At 47.5% G+C, this 26,468-nt stretch overlaps 1 protein-coding gene across 7 annotated transcripts in view; it reads right to left on the bottom strand.

Moving 5' to 3' along the window:
• eif2ak3 (eukaryotic translation initiation factor 2-alpha kinase 3) overlaps nucleotides 1–26,468 on the bottom strand; it is a 113,250-nt gene that overhangs the window by 47,883 nt on the left and 38,899 nt on the right. For all 7 annotated transcript variants that reach the window (XM_072497645.1, XM_072497647.1, XM_072497643.1 and 4 more), the window contains 8 exons: nucleotides 26,085–26,319; nucleotides 25,778–25,952; nucleotides 24,671–24,805; nucleotides 22,602–22,724; nucleotides 7,778–8,001; nucleotides 4,660–4,772; nucleotides 3,865–3,987; nucleotides 1,627–1,776 (listed from right to left, as the gene is read on the bottom strand). In XM_072497645.1, coding sequence (XP_072353746.1) covers nucleotides 1,627–1,776; nucleotides 3,865–3,987; nucleotides 4,660–4,772; nucleotides 7,778–8,001; nucleotides 22,602–22,724; nucleotides 24,671–24,805; nucleotides 25,778–25,952; nucleotides 26,085–26,319 — 1,278 coding nt within the window. The remainder of the gene's footprint in view (nucleotides 1–1,626; nucleotides 1,777–3,864; nucleotides 3,988–4,659; nucleotides 4,773–7,777; nucleotides 8,002–22,601; nucleotides 22,725–24,670; nucleotides 24,806–25,777; nucleotides 25,953–26,084; nucleotides 26,320–26,468) is intronic.

The raw sequence follows: 26,468 nt of genomic DNA, 5'->3' as shown, positions 1-26,468 counted from the left end.
TTCGAGGTATATTCTTGCCCAGATCTTTTAGAGTCCAGATTGTCAGAGGTCGGACATAGGACCAATATGCACGTCAGGACCCTGCGGAACTCCTGACATGCTGATCTGTGTGACTTGCCCAGGAAGTTTGAACTACTGACGGGCAATTCCTCTGCTCTCCAGGACCCTCTGTAAAGGTCTCCGACTCTCCAGTTAGAGTCAGAGACTTTCAGACAGTTCCATGGTACTAACCCAGGAAATGTTAAAACAGATTAAACTGAGCCTAACTCCTGGGTAATAGGTATTCTGGCGAGTGGTAGCATCCCTAGCTCTGGGCTAGAAGCTCTGAACTACTACTTCAGGACTTGAAGGTCATGGAAGGTGCATTCATAACTTGGCCAAACAGGTTGATTATCAGCCTGTAAATCCTTCCATCAAACCTGATGGGCAGGCGGCGGGAGTGTTTCCTGGTCATTCTGCAGAAGGCAATAGCAAGCATAATCACGGGCCGATCAAATGGAAATCCAGAACCGCCAATGCTTTCTTCAAGCATGGTACCTGAAGGAGGAAGAGGAACTCTTGGGTAACTACTGAACTTGCCCGCACACCCCCCTACACTATATACCCCACTTGCCTCTCACCCACCGACTCACCCGACTACTTACCTCATCCACCCTACCCATTCACTGTCATTCAAACTGGATCTATAACCCGAGCATACAGCAGTTCATGCTGTAAAATGTGGGCTTGTCCTGTCTTCCCCTGATACCACAGCACTGGATGGAGTTCTTTGATGTGCTCCATATTTCTGGAGAAGCCAGGCTCAAAAAAACAGCAAGAAATATAGAGCAGCATTAAGGTGTGGAAAAGTTCCGAGTGGAGCGGCAATCCAATAATGATTGCCATTTCACGGAAGATCCAGGCCTGGACAGCCTTAGAATTTAAGATAAGACAATTAAAAGCAAATTAAAGAAAATGTTCTTTATACAATGAGACTGAGGCGGCGTGAAACATTGTCCCAAAAGGCGTCAGACACAAAATGAAGGTGCTAAAGAGGTCTTATTGAAACACATAAAACCCTGGGGAGGGCTCAATAGGGTAGATACCAGGGGAATGGTTCACCTTGTGGGAGAAACTATTATTCGGGGATACAGTTTAAGAATAAGAGCTCTGCCATTTAAGACAGATATTAAGGAGGAAGTCTCTCCGAGGGTCCTTAGTCTGTGGAATTCTCTTCCACAAGAAAACATTGTAGGCTGGGTCATTGAATTTCTTCCAAGGCCGAGTTATATAGATTTTTGATAGACAAGGAAGTCAAGGGTAATGGGGACAGGTGCCAAAGTAAAGTTGACACCATAACCAGACCAACCACGAGCTTATTGAATGGCAGAGCAGGCTCGGAGGACAGAATGGCCTACTCCCGCTCCTTTGCTCTACCAGTGTTTATTTGAGAAGTTGGGTTCTGAAAAAGGAGTATAGAGAAACAGGAAATTGGGACTTAAACAAAAGAGCATAGGAAATGCGCTCCCCCACCCCGGTTTTTACGGTGTGTGGATAAGATTATGCCAATCGATCATCCTGTTTCCAAGTCATTTATCAAGAGCGTTCATGTGTGCTTACTGACCCCAGTAGCATTGGAGCTATTACCCTTCATCTTTCAGCATCTGCTTGTCCATCTCATCCTGCCAGCCTTCGGGTGGTGTCTCCAGCCAGGCATTAAAATAGCGGACGATCCCCGGATGCTCCAGTTTAGCCAGTGCCTTTACCTCTCGCATCACCTTCTCTCTTGCTTGATCACTGTGGAATTATGAACAGTTGGAAGACTGAAGAAAATTCCCCAAGCCAACACCATACTCCTTACTACAAAAAGTGAGAATGGTTTCATCATTTGGTTTGAAGTTGCAGGACTGTGAAAGCTTCAGACTTAATTTATGATATCACGATTCGTATAAATATATTTTTTTTAATGCAATTTAAGAAATATGTGGGTTTTTAAAAATTTCATTCACAGGACATGAGTATTACTGGCAAGGTTGGCACTCAATCGCCCATCCATAGTATCACAGTTGTACAGCAGCTTGTAGTTAAGAGTCAGTGGAGAGTTGGGACTATGTGCAGACCAGACCAGTTAAGGCCAGCAGGATTTCTTCCCAAAAAGTCATGTGAGCCAGGGATTTTTTTTGTAAAGGAATGACGATCCAACAGCTCCATGGTCACTTTTAGTAACACTGGTTCTTTAAAGATTTACATTATTTTTAAACTCAATTTAGCCCTGAAAGGACATTTAACAACTACAACAAAACCGCATTTATGTTTAGTGGCACAATGCACACACACATACAGACATGCGACTACTCAAAAGACAGCGCAACTCAAACATTAGTTTGAATAGGACTCACGATCAGCCTGCTCAGCATGTAATGAAAGCTCAGCAGCTTAAACAGCATCTGGATGTGATGGAGGCAAGCCGACCCAACCCAGGCAAGTGTTAAAAGAGCAGGACTGATTTTTTTTTTCATTTGCAGGATCTTGACATCACTGGCTCGGCCAGCATTTATTGCCCACCCCCAATCTCCTTCGAGGTGATGGTGGTGAGGAGCAGCATTTGTGAACCCCTGCAGTCCACATTGTGTATGTACACCCACAGTGCTGTTAGGGAGGGAGTTCCAGGATCTTGACCCATCGTCAGTGAAGGAACAGCAATATATTTCCAAGACAGGATGGTGAATGACTTGGAGGGGAACTTGCAGGTGGTGGGGTTCCGAAGTATCTACAGCCCTTGCCCTTCTAGATGGTAGGGATCGCAAGTTTGGGAGGGGCTGTTGAAGACGCCTTTCTACAGTGTCGTTTGTAGATGGTACACACGCCTGCCACTGAGTGACGTTGCTGGAGGGAGTAAATGTTTGTGGATGGGATGTTAAAGAAGCAGGTTGCTTTGTCCTGGATGTTTTTGAGCTTCGAGTGTTGGAGCTGCATTAATCCAGGCAAGTGGACAGCATTCCATCACACTCCTGACTTGTGCCTTGTAGATGGTGGGCAGGCTTTGGGGGAGTCAGTAGGTGAGATACACACTGCAGAATTCCCAGCCTCTGACTGCTCTTGTAGCCACAGTATTTATGTGGCTGGGTCAGTTCAGTTTCTGGTCAATGGTAACACCCAGGATGTTGACAGTGGGAAAATCAGCTATGGTAATGCCACAAATGCAGAAACAGTCCTCGGTGCAGTCTGACATTGGCTTGCTTGGTTACTCCTGCTGTTGGTTTTTCATACCTGGCAACAATCTCAGGTCAGCAAATAAAAAGACACTTCTGAAGTCAATTGTCTCAGGCCTGACAGAACATAGAGAGCCATCCTCACTAAATGACTCTTACATTATTGAAGACGAATCTTCAGTGAGTAGGCAGCACGGTGGCACAGTAGGTAGCACTATTGCTTCACAGCTCCAGGGTCCCAGGTTCGATTTCCAACTTGGGTCACTGTGCGGAGTCTGCACGTTCTGCCCGTGTCTGCGTGGGTTCCCTCCAGGTGCTCCGGTTTCCTCCCACAAGTCCCGAAAGACGTGCTTGGTAGGTAATTTGGCCATTCTGAATTCTCCCTCAGTATACCCGAACAGACGCTGGAATGTGACGACTAGGGGCTTTTCACAGTAACTTCATTGCAGTGTTAATGTAAGCTGACTTGTGACAATAAAGATTATCTTATGTTGGGATTGCTATTGAGTGCGAGATGGACGAGATGGGAACCTGCAATGGAAGTACCCTTCAAGACCAATACTTTTTAAAGCACTGACACGTGCAGCCATGCATCCAATTTAACTGTGAAAACTGGAGGGACTCGCCGACCGGGCAACCTTTAACAACGGCGGAATTGGAAACATTTTCTCACCGATTGGGGAGTCGAATCCTCTTGATGGCATAATTACAATCATCGACTTTGTTTTTTGCCTCAAATACGACACCGAAACCTCCACGCCCAAGACACTGTACCAACTCAAAGTCAGTAAGGCATCTGAAAGAGGTTCAATCAGCATTATTGACAACACTTACATGGATCCTTTATATGTACATATGTGAAAGACCAAACAACTTAAGGGAGGATCCAAACTCTAAATACTGTAAATTAAGCAGAAAGTCACAGGCCTTCAGCCTCTCTAGTCCAAAAAGATCGTAAGAAACAGGAGCAGGCGGTTATTGGGCCATATTTCTCACACAACTCCAAAATGAAGACCAAAAAGTCGTTATTTCAGTGATACCAGTTGAAGAAAAACCTTTGACACAGGAGAGGAACTTCTTGCTGTTTTCCAGATAGTGCAGACGGGAGGAATGGACATTTGAATTTTAAGGACAAGCAGACGGCTGACATAGCTTAATGTTGGATTCAAAAGAGGGAAACTCTGTAGGGCCCTCTCGTGCTGCACTGATGTGTCAGCCTTATTATGTGTGCTGAAGTCTTGGGAGTGGGGTTGGAAACACTGATGTTTCAATTCAGAGTGGGAAAAGGCAGCAGCCAGAAGCAGATCTAAATTAGGATGACATTATCAAGAGGACGGCAATCTGGCTGCAACATTTTGACAAGACATCTCAACTGATTCTCGCTGTGGGAAGGATTCAATACAATACATATACCTTCAGTCATAAACAACACTAAAGTACAACAAAGTTTAATTTTGTTTGCTTTTACCTGGACACGTAGTCAGCTGTCCCAGAGGAATTTCCCACCTCAACTTTGACCTCTCCCATCGATGACTCACTTGTGCAATCAGTCTGGCATGGTGACTCTGACTCCTTCCTTTGCTGCACCGGACAGACAATAAACACGGGTCAGTGTGTTAAGTCAACACAGGGCCTTTGACAAGGTGCCACTTAACAGACTGGTTAAAAAATATAAAAGCCTATGGGATCCAGGGGATTGTAGCAAGCTGGACATAAAATTGACGCAAGAAACAAAGTGAAATTGTTGATGGGTGCTTTTGTTACTGGGGCGCTATTTCCAGTGGGCTTCCTCAGGGAAGGTCAGTGACAGGTCCACTGCTTTTTGTGGTATAGGTTAACAATTTGCACGTAATTGTAAACGGAATGATCAAGTCTGCAGGCAATACAAAAAATTAGCTGTGCAGTGATACATGAAGATAGCAGGATTTGGTGGTTAAGGCATATACAATCCTTTCTTTTATTAGCCGAGGCATAGCGCATAACAGCAGGGAGAGTATGTTGATACTGTACAAATCATTAATTAGGCCAGAACTTGAGGACAGTGTGCCGTTCTGGTCACTTCATTACAGAAAAGGTGTCCTTACATTAGAGATTCATGAGGATGTTGCCAGGACAGGAAAATTACAAATGAGGAAAAATTGAATAGACTGGGATTGTTCTCCTTGAAACAGAGATAGAGGGTAGATTAGATTGAAAGGCTAAAGAAGTAATCTGACTGGAAACGGGACGAAAACCGAAAATCTTGGACAACTCTTTCAAAGTGCCGACATAAAAACGATGGGCCGAATAGCCTTCTGCAGGGCTGCATTATCCCATGGTGCTCTTGGGAGAACGGCACATTTGACTACCTCATAGAAGCCAGGGCTAGAGCTCTGCACCCCAAATCATTTACCTCCATTGCCTGCAAGTGTAAAGCCACCTTGTGTCAATGGGATAGTTTACAGTAAATTAAATTGGAGGAGGAGGACTGACTGGATAGCAATAGCAAGGCCAGTAACTTGGGTCTCCACTCCCTGGAGCTTAGAAAAATGAAAGGTGATCTTACTGAGGCATGCAAGATTCTGAAGGGGCTCAAGTGTGTGGAGGCTGTTACCCTGGCTAGGGAATCTCAAACATTGACTCAACATAAAGGTTGGATTAAGATCGAGATTAGGAGGGACCTTTACTTAAAGGGTTGTGAACCCATTGAGCCTGCTCCACCGTTGAAGACATTAGAGATTGAGACGGACATATTTTTGGTCTGTCAGGAAATATGGGGAGTGGATAGGAAAGGAGGTGATGCAGATCATCAGCCATGATTGTGCTGAATGGTGAAGCAGGCGCGACAGATCGAATGGTTAGCACCTGCTCCTATTTTCTTATACACTGGCAGAAGGCATTGTGCCAACAATATCAACACTATTTCACAAACAGCGGGTCAGTCAACTGCCTCCCCTGTACTCACTGCTGTTAGCTTCCTGACAACAGGATTCACTAGGAAACAGAGTGCCCCCACAACCACCTCCAGCCACAGTTAATAAGGCCAGGGAGCAAGCCATAATGTAGCCCCTCAGACTTTTGAAGGGAAAAAAAACCCAAAAAGGACAAGATTCTTAAATTCTCTCCTGTGTCGCTACTCGGAGCCGACATGGTCATGAACCGGGGTTCATTTCAGGTCCTGTCCTGAAGGAGCCCCTAATGCGAGGCATGGATGTTGTGATAGTTCGCACATTTAACAACCTGCATCTATATAGCACCTTTACAGTGGTAAAAATGTCCCAACGCACTTCACAATGAGTCATTGTTTTAAAACTTCAGATGCCGAAAGCTGTGTAGAGGGATCTGGGTGTCCTTGCACATGAATCACAAAATGTTGGGATGCAGGCACAGTGAGTAATCAGTACGGCAAATGGAATGTTGGCCTTTATTGCAAGGAATATGGAGCAGGGAAAGCTTTCTACCATTGTACAGGGCATTGGTGAGACCACATCTGGAGCGTTTATATAGTTTTGGTCTTCTCACTGAAGGAGGAACATACTTGCACTGGAAACAGTTCAGAGAATGTTCAGGAATGAATGTGTTGTCTTTTGAGGAAAGATTGGGTTTATACTCAATAGTGGTGTTAAGAATCAGAGGTGATCTTATTGAAACATCAGTTTGAGGGGGTTTGATAGGGTAGAAACAGAGAGAATGTTTCCCCTTTTGAGGGAATCTAGACCTAGAGTTGGAAAATAAGGAGTCACCCATTTAAGATGAATGAGAGGGATTTCCTGAGGGTCGATGGTCTTTGGAATTCTCTTCCCCAGCAAGCAGTGGAGGCTGGTTCATCAAATAGATTCAAGGCAGAGTTAGACAGAATTTTGATCTACAAGAGAATCCAGCACTATGGAGGGGGCAGGAATGTGGAGTCAAGGCCACATTCAGATCAGCCTGATCTTAGCAAATGGCGGAACAGGCTCACTGGGTTGAGTGGATCACTCCTATTTGTTGTGATCTTCGGGAGGTAATCCCACAGTCTAGCCCCACAACAGCTGAAGGCATGACTGCTAATAATGGAGGTATGGGGGGGGGACCTCAAGAATCCACCAATGCAGAAATCTCAAAGTTGGGAGGCTGGTGGAAGGTCCACCAAAGGGGGAGGGGGGGGAAAGAGAACACGGACATGGTCACCATGACAGTTCAAAGGGGGAAATATTGCAGAGGAAAGGAGAGGGCTAAACCAGAACACAAGTTGCACCGCATGCACAACAATAAAAAGCATCCATTCAAGCTCATGGGACTCCTGCCAACTCATCAAAATAATTTTAAACCTGAATTTGCAAAGATGTCTCTGCAAGAATAAAATCTCTTGAACTTTTCACCAACCAGCAGAATAGCTTAATTGAGAAAATCATTTTAAAAACATTACAGAAGCAAGGGCTGAACATAGACAGAACCTAGAAATTATTTAATAATTATATTCAGAACAAGACTACTTTTTAGTGACAGTGGACTCAATAAGGGTGGATGCAATGGCATTCCAGACGAGCACATTTATCCAGAGTAGACTAGAACCGGAATTAAAAGCCTTTCTGCAAGTTATATTGACATTGATTTGCAGCACATACCATGTCTGCAACTGGTTGTCGGACGAGCTTACGAACAACGTACGTAGTTGCAAAGATGCAGAAGAGGATAGTGCCAACAATTTCCCTCCACCATTCCAGCAGAAGAACAGGGTCTTTACGTTTCATTTTCTTCTTCACCCTCGTGGAGTCGAAGAGTCTGATGGAAATCTGGGTGCCCCGCTTGCTTCTCTCTCTTACATAGGAAGGCAAATGAAAACCATTGTCTGTCAACACAAACAGATTAACCAGATTAAAGTGGAGACTGATGGTTAATGTCACTGGCTAATGCTCTGGGGTTCTAATCCCTCCATGACAGCAGGTGGAATTGAAATTCAATTAATATAAAACTTGGAATTGAAGGTAGTCTGTTATGGTGATTGTGAAACTATCAATTGTCATAAAAACCCATCTGGTTTACTAATGTCATCCTTACCTGGTCTGATCCACATGTGACTCCAATTCCCCCCCCCCCCAAAAATCACAGAATCATAGAATCCACAGTGCAGAAGGAGGCCATTTGGCCCATCGAGTCTGCACCAGCCCTTGGAAAGAGCACCCCACTTAAGCCCACCCCATCCCCCATAACCCACCCCACCTAACCTTTTTGGACACCAAGGACAAGTTACCATGGCCAATTCACCTAACAAGCACGTCTTTCGGGACTTGTGGGAGGAAACCGGAGCACCCGGAGGAAACCTACGCAGACACAGGGAGAACGTGCAGAGTCCGCACAGACAGTGACCCAAGCTGGGAATCGAACCTGGGACCCTGGAGCTGTGAAGCAACTGTGCTAACCACTGTACCGGCCCTCTGAAATAGCCGTGCAAGATACTCAGTTTCAGGGCTGCTAGGGATGGGCAACAAGTGTTGACCTTGACAGTGACGCCCACGACCCACAAAAGAATAAATAAAAGATCAAAGATGCTCACCAGCAACCAATTCAAACTTATCTGAAGCTCTGCTGGGTCGTACCCTGGCTCATACCAATTCCTGTTCAGCCACACACACCCCTCCCCCAATCCTGCGGGGTTCACTAACCTACACTGGCTCCTGGACTGGCAATGCATCAATTTTAGAATTCCCATTCTTCACTTCAAATTTCCCCGTGGCTGCGCCTGCTTTAATCTCTGACCTGCTCTGGCCTGCCCACTCTCCCAAACTCAACTAATTCTGGTCTTTGGTGCACTCATGCTTTTCACTGCATTATCAGTGGTAACCATGCCTTCAGCTGCCTAGCCCCGAAGCTCTGGAATTCCCGAACTGCTTTCAGGATGCACCTTTAAACATCTTTGGTTACGTTTTCGGTTACCGTGTGGCTCAGCGTCATATGTTATTTGATGGCCTTTTTATGCAGCACCTCATGATTCCCTTTGAATATTAATTCATTATTCGCCAAAGAACAGCAATTGTCACAACCCGTCCCTTCAGGAAAGCATTCCTTGCTCCAAACGGCTTCTCCTAAAATGGCTCTCCACCCTCAATTCAGTTTTAACCTGGCGACAAATTAAAACTACGGAATCACAAAACACAACTCCAGTTTACCCAACAGCAAACTTTTCAGAAAATAGGAGAAGTGGTGTTATCCCAGCTCTGCTGAATTTGGAGGTTATTTTCCTGTGTGGATTACGAAGAAACTTGCACACACCTGAGTATGGACAGAACCACCGCGTTCGCCACTCTTGGCAGGCCTGACGTTGTAACCTCCGGTTTCTACCTTTCCCGTTGTCAAGCTCGGTAATGTATAGGTTTAAACTTTGGGCAAACGGGCACAATATTTGCAATTACCAATCCGTGCACAGAAGAGGCAATGAACTTGGCATTTGTGATCATTAGAAATTCCGAAGATATAGGATTCCTAGAGTCCCTGTGCCATGCCAAGTCCCTACCAAAGCAGGAAAACGTTTGTCTATGCTATACCAAAAAGCACAGTCAGTGCCAGCATCAGCACACCCACATGAAGTGCTGTACTCACTTACACCCTTCAGTGCAACGGTTATTTTTGAAGAAACCAAATGCAATAAGGGATTGATTATTGCTTTCCTAAATCTGGTCTCCGAGCGCCCTCTGCTGTTCCACCAATGGCAATGGGGATTTTACTCTCTTAATCAGTTATGGGCAACAAGCGGGGATTTATTCCCCATTTCCACTGCCGATGTGCTGGTAAAGTGTCTTCGTAAGTGGCCAGTTTGAGACAGATGACTGTTCACTAAGCTATCGCAGAAGTTACACACAACTCAAACCAGGTAAAGAGAGTACACTTCCTTCTCTAACTGGTTTGTGCTAAGCTGAAGGCCTCATGGTCACTTTGACCTGACTCCGGTTTTACTCCAGATTCAAACTGAATGGTATGATTTGAGCAGGCGTCCTCTGAATCTAGTCCAAGCACGAGTCGAGGAAGACTACCACTACATTACCGTATCCAAGAATGCTGAGAATACAAACAAAGCACAAACATGGTTGAAAACTATGCAGGGGTCTCAGCAAGATTAAAACTTCTTTTGGAAAATGTTACCACAGCTGACAGTCTAGGCCCACACAGCTAGCAATCTTTCGAGCAAGTGATGCTGCACACATGGAACTGTACTTCAACAGAGTCAGCAGAGAGAGAATATGGAAAGGGGAAAAAATTAGGACAGACAAAACTAACCATACGCTAATCTTAAAACATTTGACATTTTGTGCAAGAGTACACATGGGTGAAATCATAGAGCTTCACCCACATCAAACTGGACAAACAAATAAAAGCAAAATACTGAAAATGCTGGGGACCGGAAATAAAAACAGAAAGAACTGAAATGCTCAGCAGGTCTGGCAGCATCGGTGGAGAGAGAAACAGTGACCAATGAATCTGGAGGACTCTTTACCAGAACTGGAGAGGTGTAGGAACATGGTGGGTTTTATGCTGCCGAAACAAGGGGATTGGGCAAGTGGAGCAAAAAAAGGTGGGGGGGATAGTTTAGCAGGCAGGAGAGAATAAATGACTGGGACACCATCGATAACACACGAGGCGAGACGTAGAGAAAATCAATCGAGCCTTTATTGAGCAGACTTGTTCCCCAGCAGCTCAGTTACAGAATGCAGCTGCTGGGAGAAACAGGGTTCTTATACCCCGCCTTTCTGGGTGGAGCCCAGTAGGCGGCAGATCCAATCAGGACCCGGTATCTGTCCACCAATAGCTCCTCGGCATCATGGTGTACCGTATTACCCCTAATCCATACCACCACATTCACCCCTTGTTAAAAAAGAACCCGGCGGGGTGGTGGATGGTATGGTGGTAGGGGTTTACAGGGTCGGTATGGTGCCTTAACCATTTAACTATATACAACCATGCCGCTTTTACTGGGCCACTGAATTATTTACATCTTAAACCGATTCGCACCATTAACTATCTACAACAATGCCGCTTTACTGGGCCATTGAATTATTTACATCTTAAACCGATTCGATGAGTCGAGATGGTGCCCTGGTCACCCTTTCCGATCGTCTCAGCCCGGGTGGTGGTGGTGGTGCTGGCTCGGGTTCGGTCGACTCTGAGAGCATTGCACTGTCAATCCCGGTTTCGTTACTCCTGGGCGGGCCTGGGAGGAGAACCAATCTCCCCAGGAAGGGGGTGGCTGTGGGGTGCACCGGCGGGAGTGAGGGGGTGGTGATTGGTGTTGGGGGTGTGTGGGGAGCTCCGGCGGGCGCCAGGTCCCGCAGAGAGACCGTGTCCTGCCGGCCGTCTGGGTACGCTACGTAGGCGTATTGGGGGTTTGCGTGGAGGAGATGTACCTTTTCCACCAGCGGGTCTGATTTGTGCGCCCGCACATGTTTCCGGAGCAGGATGGGTCCCGGGGCTGCCAGCCAGGTCGGAAGTGACGTCCCAGAGGCAGACTTCCTAGGGAAGACAAGGAGGCACCCGTGAGGCGTTTGCTTAGTGGTGGTGCACAGCAGGGACCGGATAGAGTGAAGGGCATCCGGGAGGACTTCCTGCCAGCGGGAAGTTGGGAGACTCCTAGACCGTAGGGCCAGTAGGACGGTCTTCCAGACCGTTCCGTTCTCCCTCTCAACCTGCCCGTTCCCCCGGGGGTTGTAGCTGGTCATCCTGCTCGAGGCTATGCCCTTGAGGCTATGAGCAGGAATTGACGCAGTTCGTCACTCATGGAGGACCCCCTATCGCTATGGATGTAGGCGGGGAAACCGATCAGGGTAAAGATGGTGCAGAGGGCTTTAATGACCGTGGCCACGGTCATGTCGGGGCAGGGGATGGCGAAGGGGAAACGGGAGTATTCGTCAACGACGTTAAGAAAGTACGTGTTGCGATCGGTGGAGGGAAGGGGGCCTTTGAAATCAAAACTGAGGCGTTCAAAGGGACGGGAAGCCTTTATCAGTTGCGCTCTATCTGGCCTGAAAAAATGTGGTTTGCATTCTGCGCAGATTTGGCAGTTCCTGGTGACTGTTCGGACCTCCTTGACGGAGTACGGGAGGTTGCGGGCCTTTATGAAGTGGTAGAAACGAGTGACCCCCAGGTGGCAGAGGTCCTCGTGGAGGGCTTGGAGACGGTCCACTTGTGCGTTGGCACGTGCCGCGAGACAGGGCATCGGACGGCTCGTTCAGCTTTCCGGGACGGTACAAGATCTCATAATTGTAGGTGGAGAGTTCGATCCTCCACCACAGGATCTTGTCGTTTTTTTATCTTGCCCCGCTGTGCATTATCGAACATGAAGGCTACCGACCGTTGGTCAGTGAGGAGAGTGAATCTCCTACCGGCCAGGTAATGCCTCCAATGTCGCACAGCTTCCACTATGGCTTGGGCCTCCTTTTCTACTGAGGAGTGGTGAATTTCTGAGGCGTGGAGGGTTCGGGAGAAAAAGGGCACGGGTCTGCCCGCTTGGTTGAGAGTGGCCGCCAGAGCTACGTCGGATGCGTCGCTCTGGACTTGGAAGGGGAGGGACTCATCGATGGCGCGCATCGTGGCCTTTGCGATATCCGCTTTGATCCGGCTGAAGGCCTGGCGGGCCTCTGTCGACAGGGGAAAAGTGGTGGACTGGATTAGTGGGCGGGTCTTGTCTGCATATTGGGGAACTCATTGGGCGTAATAAGAAAAAAAGCCCAGGCAGTGTTTCAGGGCTTTGGCACAGTGGGGGAGAGGGAACTCCATGAGGGGGCGCATGCGTTCAGGATCGGGGCCTATCACTCCATTACGCACTACGTAGCCCAAGGTGGCTAGACGGTCGGTGCTAAACACGCATTTTTCCTCGTTGTAGGTGAGGTTGAGGGCGTTAGCGGTCTGGAGGTATTTTTGGAGGTTGGCGTCGTGGTCCTGCTGGTCGTGGCCGCAGATGATGACGTTGTTGAGGTACGGGAAAGTTGCCCGTAAACCGTGCTGGTCAACCATTCGGTCCATCTCCCATTGGAAGACCGAGACTCCGTTCGTGACGTCGAATGGAACCCTTAAGAAGTGGTATAGCCGCCCGTCTGCTTCGAAGGCAGTTTACTTGCGGCCACCGGGGCGAATGGGGAGCTGGTGGTAGGCGGACTTAGGTCCACGGTGGAGAAGACCTTGTACTGTGCAATCCGATTGACTATGTCGGATATGCGGGGACGAGGGTACGCATCTAGCTGAGTGTACCTGTTGATGGTCTGACTGTAATCTACGACCATCCTCTGCTTCTCCCCGGTCTTCGCAACTACCACCTGGGCTCTCCAGGGACTATTGCTGGCCTGGATTATGCCTTCCTTCAGCAGACGCTGGACTTCGGACCTGATAAATGACCGGTCCTGGGTGCTGTATCGTCTGCTCCTCGTGGCGACGGGCTTGCAATCCGGGGTGAGGTTCGCAAACAAGGAAGGCGGTTCAACCTTGAGGGTCGCGAGGCCGCAGATAGTCAGTGGGGTACAGGGCCACCAAATTTGAATGTTAAGCTCTGGAGGTTGCATTGGAAATCCAACCCCAGGAGGGTGGGAGCGCAGAGGTGGGGGAGGACATACAGCCGGTAATTTTTGAACTCTCTCCCCTGCACCGTTAGGTTTGCGATGCAGAACCCTTTGATTTCAACGGAGTGGGACCCCGCCGCCAGGAAAAATTTTTGGGTGCTTGGACGAATTACAAGGGAACAGCGTCTTACCGTGTCCGGATGAATAAAACTCTCCGTGCTCCCCGAGTCGATCAAACACTGTCTCGTGCCCGTTCACCAGCACCTTCGTCGTTGCTGTCCGGAGCGTCCGGGGCTGCGAATGGTCCAGGGTAACCGATGCCAAACGTGGTTGCTGCATCTGGTCATTGTCTTCAGGCAGCGTGGAGCCGTCCACGCTGGGGTCCTTGCCTGTCAGCCAAGATGGCGGCGTCCATGGACCGCACGCGGTCGGGGGGTGGACAAAATGGCCGCTCCCATGGGTCGCACATGGCCGGGGTGGACAAAATGGACGCTCCCATGGATCGCCCGCGGGTAACAAGATGGCGGCGCCCATCCCCCCCCCTCGTGGCATCCGGGGTCCAAAATGGCGGCGCCCGTTGGCCGCACATGGGACATGGGTCGCTGGGGGGGGGGGGGGGGGGGTGAGAGTCCGTGGTCCCGTTTCTTCCCCGGAGATATGGTCGGGGGCATAGGCACGGGCATTTTGGGAGGCCACGTCAAGGGAGGCCGCAAGGGCCAGTGCCTCTGAGTCCGAGAGAGTCTTTCTCTAAAATTCTCTGGCGAATTTGCGATGATGCCAAGCCTGCTACATACGCGTCTCTGATCAGGAGCTCAGTGTGTTCATTTGCCGTTACAGCTGGGCAATTGCAGTTTCTTCCCAGGATCGTTAAGGGCATTGTAGAATTCGTCTAGCGATTCCCCGGGGATTTGTCGTCTCGTCGCGAGCTGATAGCGTGCATAGACATGGTTAACGGGCCGGATGTAGGTTTCTTTCAGCAAGGTGATCGCCGCTGGGAAATCTTCCGCGTCCTCGATGAGCGAGTAGATTTCGGGACTCACCCTGGAGTGTAGGACCTGCATCTTCTGGTCTTCTGTTGGTCTGCCGGGAGCCGTTCGGAGGTATCCCTCAAAGCACGCCAGTCAGTGCTTAAACGCCGATGCGGAGTTAGCTGCTTGGGGGCCAATTCGCAGGCACTCCGGGGCGATCCGGAGCTCCATATTCCTTTTTTTAAGTCTGCTCAATAAATTGTGGCACCACCGATAACACACGAGGCGAGAGGTAGTGTAAGGTTTTCGGGCAATTCGGCCCTTTTTGGACTGCCGAAGGATAAAACCCAGAGACTGTAAACTGGACACTTTTCAGCCAAGGGAACGTAACCAAATTTCCCAGCAGGCTTGGTCCGCTGAGCTGAGTAGGGGCATAGGTATTTACAAACCCCCCCAGGAGCTACAAGGAAGAAGGAGCCAGACAACTAGATGAGATTAAAACACAGACAAAGGGGCATGGTAATGCTGTAAGGGGCCTGCCTGCAAGCAGGACAATGGGATGGTCATAGCCCCATGCAGATGTAAATGACTTGGCCTCCACCAGAGCAGAATCCAATTAACACCCCATCAACATAGCAAGGTGAGAATAGCATCCATCTCCGGAGCAGCTGGAAGACTTTGAAAATCTTCACAAGAGAGCTTAACCTTGTTATCCCAAAAAGCAGACTGTCTGGGCTCAGTATATTGCGCTGGAAAAGCCCCTTGAAGATAAACGGTAGAAAAAAACCAAGTTGGAGGCGGACCTGGGGAGGTACTCCAATCCTGACAGAAGCCACCGGCAGGAACTCACTGGGTGGAGGGGGCGGAGTCGGCGCCAAATTCAAATCGCGGCAGGTCTGTCTGGCTGGAAGGAGCGGACCTGCGAGGAGAACCCGGAAGCGAACAGCTCTGACCGGATCAAAGGGGGCGGGACCAGCGGGAACTTTAAACTTGGACCGATACAACGCAAAGGGGGAGGAAAACCCGGAAGTCGACAGCTCTGACCGGCTCAAAGGGGGCGGGACCAGCGGGAACTTTAAACCTTATGAATTCAATGCAAAAGGGGCTGGCCGAACACAGGAAAAAGCCAGGTAAAACGGATATAAAAGGGGCTGTGGTTCGATTGAGGGTCTCTTGGCTTGACCTCTCCACCTTTGACTTGACCTCCTGCAGCCTGTGACTGTAAGTACCCTGCAGCAGCTTGCGAAACTCCCTTGACCTTGATAGTGGTTGAGGCTTTGGGGAAGGGGACTTGATTTGTGTTCTGTGTCATTGCTAAAACTGTGTAACAATAAGATTTTACGTTGTGTCCGTTATAGTACTTTCTGAATAGACTTAGTTTGTGTTAGAGTTTAAGATTTTATTATAATTTCTTCTGTTTGATGATTTTGACCTGGGTTTTGCAATAAACCTTGATTTGCTGATAATTGGAGTCGTTTAAATTCTTCAATCTCTCACCAGCGATCTCTGACCAAGTCATTGTTAAGATATTCCTCACCTTAATTCCGGGTTCGAGAATCTAGGGTCATCTTGAACGATTCACTCAGGACAGGCTGCTGGTTAGGTAATAAACAGCAGTGTCCTATTCTCTCTCTTGGGAAAGCTACTCCAGCGAAGTAGGAACCGGGTGGGTGTTGCACCACCGGCAAGAGAGAGAATCACCTGGGCATTGGTGGGGGTCTGGATATCTGTGTGATATAAGCCTCAGGCTTCCGGTTAGGGATAAACGGCAGGCTTGATTCAGTGCTCTCTTCCGTGGAGGTGTCCCAGTGCGGCATCCCCTGGCCTCTGAAGTTTCAGTGCCAGCTGGAGAGAGACACACACAGATACTCAAACCCCAGATATCGGCCCAGTAGTGGAGTAGCAGAGATGGCACCCTCTACAGTAGGGAAACTCAATCGAGGCTTTATTGAGCAGACTTGTTCCACAGCAGCTCAGTTACAGAATGCAGCTGCTGGGAGAAACCGGGTTCTTATACCCTGCCTTTCTGGGTGGAGCCCAGTAGGCGGCAGATCCAATCAGGACCCAGTATCTGTCCACCAATAGCCCTTCGGCATCATGGTGTATCGTATTACCCCTAATACATAACACCACAATGACAAAGATGTCAAGGCGACAAGGCAAAGAAGTGGTAACAATAAAGACACAAAGCATCAGTCCAGAGTAGGTGTTAGAAGCAGAATAAAGGGCAGCATTGCCAGAAAGCAAAACCATGAGAGCTCTGAAGTTATTGAACTCAATGTTGAGTCCAGGAGACTGAAGTGCCTAACTGGAAGATGAGGTGCTGCTCTTTAAGCTTGCGTTGGGCTTCACTGGAACATTGCAACATGCCAAGTGCAGAAACATGAGCTTGTGAAGATAGTGAATTGAAATGATAAGCGACAGGAAGATCTGGATCATAATAGTATAATAATCTGTATTGTCAAAAGTAGGCTTACATTAACACTGCAATGAGGTTACTGTGAAAATCCCCTAGTCGCCACATTCCGGCATCTGTTTGGGTACCCAGAGGGAGAATTCCGAATGTCCAATTCACCCAACAAGCACGTCTTTTGGGACTTGTGGGAAGAAACCGGAGCACCCGGAGGAAATCCACGCAGACCTAGGGAGAACTTGCAGACTCCGCACAGACACCTATTATGGTCATTGCTGTGTCCTTAATACCATCATTACCTCTCTTTGTAGGTCCACTTGACCGACAACCTTTATGTTGAATTTGGCTAGGATGAGCACAAGAGCTAGTGTCTTCAGAGAGTCTTCGTAGACACTTTAATCAAAACAAGCTCTATTCTAAGAACTTAGTTAACATTTATATAAACACAGCAAGAATTTTTATCAATTACAAACAAAGACACCACACAGCCACAGTAATCTATGCATAAAATTTAATGAACTTAACTGTTCCAATTCAATAACAAAATCCAATAAACCAAGAACCCCTTTTCAGGGGTGTGGCCCAGCACACTATTCTCAGTTGACGAAAACTGGTCTTGTTACTGAAATTCTGATCCAATTTTTAACCAGCAGATTCAACACCTTCCGGAAAGCAATTATATATTCAAAGCCACCACCAAGGTGATTTCTACTGCAATAAATATTTGAAATGAAAATGGAGTGAGACAGGCCAAAACACTTTTCTCTGTCTGTAATCCACAGCAGTCAAAAAGTGAAAATGAAACAACAAACCTCCGAACCACAGCTCAACTCCACCCACAAAATGACATCACTGAAGCCATGTGATAAGACAAAAGCCTTTCTTAAAGGGACATAGAACATAACAGCGCAGTACAGGCCCTTCGGCCCTCGATGTTGCGCTGACCTGTGAAACCACTCTAAAGCCCATCTACACTATTCCCTTATCATCCATATGTTTATCCAATGACCATTTAAATGTCCTTAATGTTGGCGAGCACTACTGTTGCAGGCAGGGCATTCCACGCCCTTACTACTCTCAGTAAAGAACCTACCTCTGATATCTGTCCTATATCTATCTCCCCTCAATTTAAAGCTTTGTCCCCTCGTGCTAGACATCACCATCCGAGGAAAAAGGCTCTCACTGTCCACCCTATCTAATCCTCTGATCATCTTGTATGCCTCAATTAAGTCACCTCTTAACCTTCTTCTCTCTAACAAAAACAGCCTCAAGTCCCTCAGCCTTCCCTCATAAGATCTTCCCTCCATACAAGGCAACATCCTGGTAAATCTCCTCTGCACCCTTTCCAATGCTTCCACATCCTTCCTATAATGCGGCGACCAGAACGGCACGCAATACTCCAAATGCGGCCGCACCAGAGTTTTGTACAGCTGCAACATGACCTCATGGCTCCGAAACTCAATCCCTCTACCAATAAAAGCTAACACACCGTATGCCTTCTGAACAACCCTCTCAACCTGGGTGGCAACTTTCAGGGATCTATGTACATGGACATCGAGATCTCCCTGCTCTTCCACACGACCAAGAATCTTACCATTAGCCCAGTACTCTGTCTTCCTGTTATTCCTTCCAAAATTAATCATCTCCACTTTTCTGCATTAAACTCCATTTGCAACCTCTCAGCCCAGCTCTGCAGCTTATTTATGTCCCTCTGTAACTTACATCTTTCCGCACTGTCCACAACTCCACCGACTTTAGTGTCGTCTGCAAATTTACTCATCCATCCTTCTACGCCCTCCTCCAGGTCATTAATAAAAATGACAAACAGCAGTGGTCCCAAAACAGATCCTTGTGGTACACCACTAGTAACTGAACTCCAGGCTGGACATTTCCCATCAACCACCACCCTTTGTCTTCTTCCAGCTAGCCAATTTCTGATCCAAATTGCTAAATCACCCTGAATCCCATGCCTTCGTATTTTCTGCAATAGCCTACCATGGGGAACCTTATCAAACACTTTACTGAAATCCATATACACCACATCAACTGCTTTACCCTCGTCCACCTGTTTGGTCACCTTCTCAAAGAACTCAAGGAGGTTTGTGAGGCACGACCTACCCTGCACAAAACCGTGTTGACTATCGCTAATCAAATTATTCCTTTCCAGATGATTATAAATCCTATCTCTTATAAACCTTTCCAAGACTTTGCCCACAACAGAAGTAAGGCTCACTGGTCTATAGTTATCGGGGTTGTCTCTACTCCCCTTCTTGAACAAGGGGACAACATTTGCTATCCTCCAGTCTTCTGGCGCTATTCCTGTAGACAAAGATGACAAAGATCAAAGCCAAAGGTTCAGCAATCTCCTCCCTAGCTTCCCAGAGAATTCTAGGATAAATCCCATCTGGCCCAGGGGACGTATCTATTTTCACACTTTCCAGAATTGCTAACACCTCCTCCTTATGAACCTCAAGCCCTTCTAGTCTAGTAGCCTGAATCTCAGTATTCTCATCGACAACATTGTCTTTTTCCTGTGTGAATATTGATGAAAAATATTCATTTAACACCTCTCCTATCTCCTCGGACTCCACGCACAACTTCCCACTACTGTCCTTGACTGGCCCTACTCTTACCCTAGTCATTCATTTATTCCTCACATACCTATAGAAAGCTTTAGGGTTATCCTTGATCCTATCTGCCAAAGACTTCTCATGTCCCCTCCTGGCTCTTCTTAGCTCTCTCTTAAGATCCTTCCTAGCTAACTTGTAATCTCGAGCACCCTAACTGAACCTTCACGTCTCATCTTTACATAAGCCTCCTTCTTCCTCTTGACAAGTGATTCAACTACTTTAGTAAACCACGGTTCCCTCGCTCGACAACTTCCTCCCTGCCTGACAGGTACATACATATCAAGGACACGCAGTAGCTGTTCCTTGAACAAGCTCCACATTTCAATTGTGCCCACCCCTGCAGTTTCCACCCCATCCTATGCATCCTAAGTCTTGCCTCCTCGCATCATAAATGCCTTTCCCTCAGCTATAACTCTTCCCCTGCGGTATATACCTATCCCTTTCCATCGCTAAAGTAAACGTAACCGAATTGTGTTCACTATCACCAAAGTGCTCACCTACCTCCAAATCTAACACCTGTCCTGGTTCATTACCCAGTACCAAATCCAATGTGGCCTCGCCTCTCGTTGGCCTATCTACATACTGTGTCAGGAAACCCTCTTGCACACATTGGACAAAAACAGACCAATCAAAAGTACTCAAACTGCAGCGTTTCCAGTCAATATTTGTAAAGTTAAAGTCCCCCATAACAACTACCCTGTTACTTTCACTCCTATCCAGAATCATCTTTGCAATCCTTTCCTCTACATCTCTGGAACTTTTTGGAGGCCTATAGAAAACCCCCAACAGGGTGGCCTCTCCTTTTCTGTTTCTAACCTCAGCCCATACTACCTCAGTAGACGAGTCCTCATCAAACGTCCTTTCTGCCACCGTAATACTGTCCTTGACTAACAATGCCACCCCTCCCCCTCTTTTACCATCTTTCCTGAGCTTACTGAAATATCTAAACCCCGGAACCTGCAACAACCATTCCTGTCCCTGCTCTGTCCATGTCTCCGAAATGGCCACAACATCGAAGTCCCAGGTACCAACCCATGCCGCAAGTTCACCCACCTTATTCCGGATGCTCCTGGCGTTGAAGTAGACACATTTTAGACCACCTTTGTGCCTGCCGGTACACTCCTGCAACTTTGAAACCTTATTCATGACCACACTACTCTCAACCTCCTGTATACTGGAGCTACAATTCAGGTTCCCAACCCCCTGCTGAATTGGTTTAAACCCTCCCGAAGAGCATTAGCAAATTTCCCCCCCCAGGATATTGGTACCCTTCTGGTCCAGGTGTAGACCATCCCGTTTGTAGAGGTCCCACTTACCTCAGAATGAGCCCCAATTATCCAGGAATCTGAAACCCTCCCTCCTGCACCATCCCTGTAGCCACGTGTTCAACTGCTCTCTCTCCCTGTTCCTCGTCTCGCTAGCACATGGCAGGGTAACAACCCAGACATAATAACTCTGTTTGCTCTAGCTCTAAGATTCCACCCTAGCTCCCTGAATTCCTACCTTACATCCCTATCCCTTTTCCTACCTATGTCGTTGGTGCCTACGCGGACCACGACTTGGGGCTGCTCCCCCTTTAAGGTTCCCGAAAACACGATCTGAGACATCGCGGACCCTGGCACTTGGGAGGCAACACACCAACCGCGAGTCTCTCTCGTTCCCACAGAATCTCCTATCCCCCTAACTACGGAGTCTCCAATGACGAATGCTCTACTCCTCTCACCCCTTCCCTTCTGAGCAACAGGGACTGACTCTGTGCCAGAGACCTGTACCCCATGGTTTACCCCTGATAAGTCCCCCCCCCCCCACCAGTATCCAAAGTGATATACTTGTTACCAAGGGGAACAACCACAGGGGATCCCTGTACCGATTGCTTCCTCCCAGCCCCTCTCACCATCACCCATCGAGCTTCATTCCCAGGAGTAACTACATCCCTGAAGCTTCTATCTATGACTACCTCTGCCTCCCGAATGATCCGAAGTTCATCCAACTCCAGCTCCAGTTCTCCAACACTGTTTCTGAGGAGCTGGAGTTGGGTGCACTTCCCACAGGTGAAATCAGCAGGGACACCGACGGCGTCTCTCACCTCAAACATTCTGCAGGAGGAACATTGCACTGCCTTCCCTGCGATCCGCTCTAGATAAAACAAGAAAAAGAAAGGACGAGCTTACCTGATATTCACTCAACCCCTTAAGTTAGAGGAGGTGGAAGGGTGGGGGACACTACAAGTGTAGTGTCTCGGGTTTAGCAACCGCCCAACTTATATACAGGTACTAACAAGGCAAGATTTTAAATAGGGAAACTTACCTTCCCGACAGACCTCTGGCCACTGCTCACGCCGAAAATCTGAAGGCCGCTTCTCCTGCAAGGTATGTTTTTAAATAGGGACACTCCCCATGATATCTCCCAATAGAGCTTCATGAACTCTTACAATATGTATTAGACTGTAGGGTCAAGGATGCGAACAAAGGCCATTTGCGACCACGAATTGAAAGCATAAATTGTACTTCTTAAACTTGAGGAGATATGAAAAGCACAACTACTGAAAAAAAATGGAAACTAGAATTTCATAGTTTATTTTAAGTTGTGAATTATCTGATAAAGTATACATTTCACAGGGTGGCATGTGGCGCAGTGGATAGCACTGGGACTGCAGCACTGAGGACCCAGGTACGAATCCCAGCCCTGGGTCATTGTGCAAACTCCACACAGACATTCTCCCCATGTCTGCGTGGGTTTCACCCCCACAACCCAAAGATGTGCAGGGTAGGTGGATTGGCCATGCTAAATTGCCCCTTAATTGGAAAAAATAATAATTGGGTACTCTAAATTTTAACAAAAAGTATACATTTCACAAGATCAAGATGCTTAAGCTCAGCAGACAGGTTGCAACTTACCATATGGATACTGCAAAATCGACAAAGCCCCATTACTATATTCATCGTGAGAGTGCCTATCGTTGTTGAGGCATTTATCATGCTCGTCAGACCTAATCAATGCTGGCGTTCTAGCTGGGGAATCTTTAAAAAAAAAAGACAAGAAACAAAACTTTAAATGACTCTTGTCCCTGGTCTGTCATGACTCAGTAGGTAGCACTCACCCCTCCAAAGATCATGGGTTCAAGTTCGAAGCAGATCACCTAGGCTGGTACTTCAGTAGAGTATTGAAAGCACATATCACTTAGAGGTACCATCTTTCAGATCAAATACTAAATCATGGTTCCATCTGCCATCTCAGGTGGTCGTACACATTTGCTGAGCAGGACAGGAACTTGTTTCCCATAAATTGGCTGCTGTTATTTCCTACAATACAACAGTAACTGCAAAAGACGAGGGGGCGATTTGGAACATGCTGAGCAAAGCTCACATTTATACAGTGCCTTTCCTCTTTTCAAACATGCAGCAAGCAGAATGGTGCAACACTCCCATCTGGTGTACAAAATGCCAACTGCACCCACTGCTGGGACCCACTCCACGCCAGTCAAATACTAATCCAAACTCATGTTAAATAATAATAGTCTTTATTGTCACAATGAAATTAATGTGAGAAGCTCCTAGCCGCCACATTCGGCACCTGTTCAGGTACACAGGGAGAATTCAGAATGTCCAATTCACCTAACAGCACATCTTTCGGGACTTGTGGGAGGAAACGGGACTTGTGGGAGGAAACCGGAGCACCGGGAGGAAACCCACACAGACACCGGGAGAATATGCAGACCGGATCCGCACAGACAGTGACCCAAGCCAGGAATGGGACCTGGACCCAGGATCTGTGAAGCAACAGTGCTAACCACTGTGCTACCATGCCACCCATAACATGCCCCACCAAAGTGGGATACAAGTGAAGCTAGTCACCAAACACGGTGCAAGTCACAATCGAGCTGATCTGCCAGGCAGCACCTTTTTTAAAAAAAATTGCATTGCAAAATATTTGAACAAGATATAACTTGGAATAAAAGAGCACACAAAGTAAAACACAACAGACAGCCATCAGGGAAGCTGACCACACTAGCACTGCGGATGGGAGATTACAGTTGGGGTGGGGGTTTAAACTGGAAAAGGAGTAACATCTGAATAGGAATATCAGCCCGAGGACCACGGAGGCAAGACAGTGGAAGATGGGAACAGCTTCTGTCGCCTGCAAAACGGCTGGGGCGGGGGCAGGAAAGATACAGCAGCTGAACAAATTAATGAGAATATGAGCCAGCTGAGATCTTAGAATTCAATCTAATTAACAAACCACTGCTTACTGTGGGACAGGGGAGTGTCGGGCGGGGGTGGGGGTATTCTGGGGTGCAGGTGTTGTGTGGAGAGTTATATTGCTGCCTTAATTCCAAGCAAAAAACAATAAATAGAAAGACTATCGAGAGGCAGTGTGCACCACAAAATATCAAAAGGCTTCACTAAATTTCCTTTATAAACTTCAGTCTTGTAGACGGAGCAGATTTAGATGGAAAAGCAGGATACTGCCAATGCTGAAAAGCTGAAGTAAAGACAGACAAGGCTGGAAATACTCAGCAGGCCCGGCAGACTCTGTTTAAATCGGCTTGAAATGGTCGCAGAATGCAGTGGATGGGGATTCATTCACTTAACTAAGGCTCAGAGAGTGGTTCGAAGGTGGGCTTTGCTAACACAAAGTAGTTGAGGCGAGTGGCACTGAAGTATTTAAGGAGAGGTTAAATCATTACAAGGGGGGGGGGAAAAGGAAAATGTTAGGCTGATAGTGAGATGAAGCAGGGAGTGAAACGAACACCAGCAGAGACCAATAGGGCAGGGCGAGATGAATTAAGGTTTGAAGCATACCAGCCTGGCTGAATGCCGTGTCTCTGCTCTAACACACGGTGTATTAAATACAGGCACTGAAAACGAGAACACTGCATTTCAGCTGTACTTGCTGGGAAAATTAATTTTCAAGGGAAATTAAAGTCAAGCGATTGAAGCCTTGCTTCAGTATCGGAGTAACTTACGGATTAGAGGCTTCCATCTGACGTTAGGCAAAGGCATGACTTGATTGTCCCCACGGTCCTCAATGGCCGACATCAGTGGGAATTTGTCGCACAATTTAACGGACGACTGCATGTACAGCTGTCCCTTGTACATGCCTGGAATAACAGTGAAAGAAAGGTTTAGAAATGGCAGGAATGTACAAGTGTTCAGTGCGCTGGAAAGTTTATCCAGTATTTTGCTGTTAAAATTGCAGCTGCCTCAACTTCACAAAACACAGTATTTTTGTTAAAAATAGATCAACAGAAAAGGTCAGAAATGCACCAGTTAGCACCTGAAGTGGAAAGACAGTGGTCTGGATCATCATCTGAACTGATAAGGATGGGGATGGCTGTGCAAAGCTGATGTGTGTTCCTCTTTCAAATGCTGATTAACTATCAGCGGATTTCCTCACTGCACTCGACTTCAACTTATTATAAATCACAAGCAGTCATCTGCTGCTGCTCTCTGCTATCCCTGCACCTTCCATTACACCAAATGCAACATTTCATCATACAGTATTTACAACAAAGAGGCCATTCAACCCTTTTAGGTTTACCTCATCCAGCCTCCTCCAACCATTCTCCACCTGACCCCTTCATCTCCTGGAAGCCATATCTTAACCAGGAGCAATGATTCCCTGCAACTTCTTCCAACCAGCAGAGCCTCCTCCTTACACTGTCAGAAATGCTGCCTTTCAACTGTCAAAAATTGGCCCTCTCAGGGTGGGTGATCTCTTGATGGTATCTTGGAGGTGTAGGGCAGTCTTTCTTGGTGCCCTGGCCACTATCTATCGTCCAGCCAACTTCCAGAAAACAGTGTGGAAATAGGCTGTGTGCAAATTAGCACTCATGGCTTCCCAAAAGCTTTTCACCTGCAACTTTACCTTTCAGTAGTCTTTCCAAAGGCCATTTCTTCGAGGTTATCAGGCAGGACCTCGATTTTTTCCTTGTATCCAACTACAGTCAGGAACTCACTATGTGGATAATTACACCATTAAACCGGCATCATGCCAACACATGCTAGCATCATTTCAAATGCTGCCAGCTTATTCTGCATTGACCACTGCGGTTTTGGCTTCACCCCCTTACCGAGGTAGATGCCAGACTCCGCCGACTCGGCTGCTCCCCTTGCCGCCTCCACCAGATCTTCCTCGTCGTCCATTTTGTTTCCCTGACTAGCCGAGTAGCTGGCATCGTCGAAGAGACTGACCGGGGTCACTTCTCCATCCTCTACCAACCAGGCGGATGCGACTGGCGTACAGAACTACCGGGCAAAGGGAGAGGGCAAGAAGACGCCTGCATTAGTCACAAACCACTGAACAGAGCGGTACAGAATTTTGAATTGACAGATTCTAAAGACAATTCTCTTGATATCAGACCCGTGCATTAGGAATACCTGGTGCTCCCACTCCAGCTTCCCACCTCCTTGGTTGCGAAAAGACATCACCTTCCAGTCCGAGACAGAGACCTTTATGACCCGGTTTTTAATGGTGTCTTCCTTGGCCCTTTCAGAGAAGATCTTTGATTGGCCATTCTTACAGGTATCACTGGAACTACTCCCGATGTAGTTGATCCTCGATGTGGTGTCTCGAATATACCTCAGCTCATAGTGCCCAACACTGAAGTTCCATCTCAAAAAAATAAAGCACAAAAGTTTGTCACACACAGGGCAACAACGTTCATTTGCATAGCACCTACAATGTAGTAAGAGGAGCTTTGTAGGAATTATCAAATTATCAAACACAACTTCACACAGAGCTACACGAGGGGCTATTAGAAA

The sequence above is a fragment of the Scyliorhinus torazame genome, chromosome 3 (genome assembly GCF_047496885.1).
Source record: "Scyliorhinus torazame isolate Kashiwa2021f chromosome 3, sScyTor2.1, whole genome shotgun sequence".
Taxonomy (NCBI): Eukaryota; Metazoa; Chordata; class Chondrichthyes; order Carcharhiniformes; family Scyliorhinidae; genus Scyliorhinus; species Scyliorhinus torazame.
The sequence above is the reverse complement of the archived record's forward strand: the minus strand, read 5'-3'. Positions and strand labels throughout refer to the sequence as shown.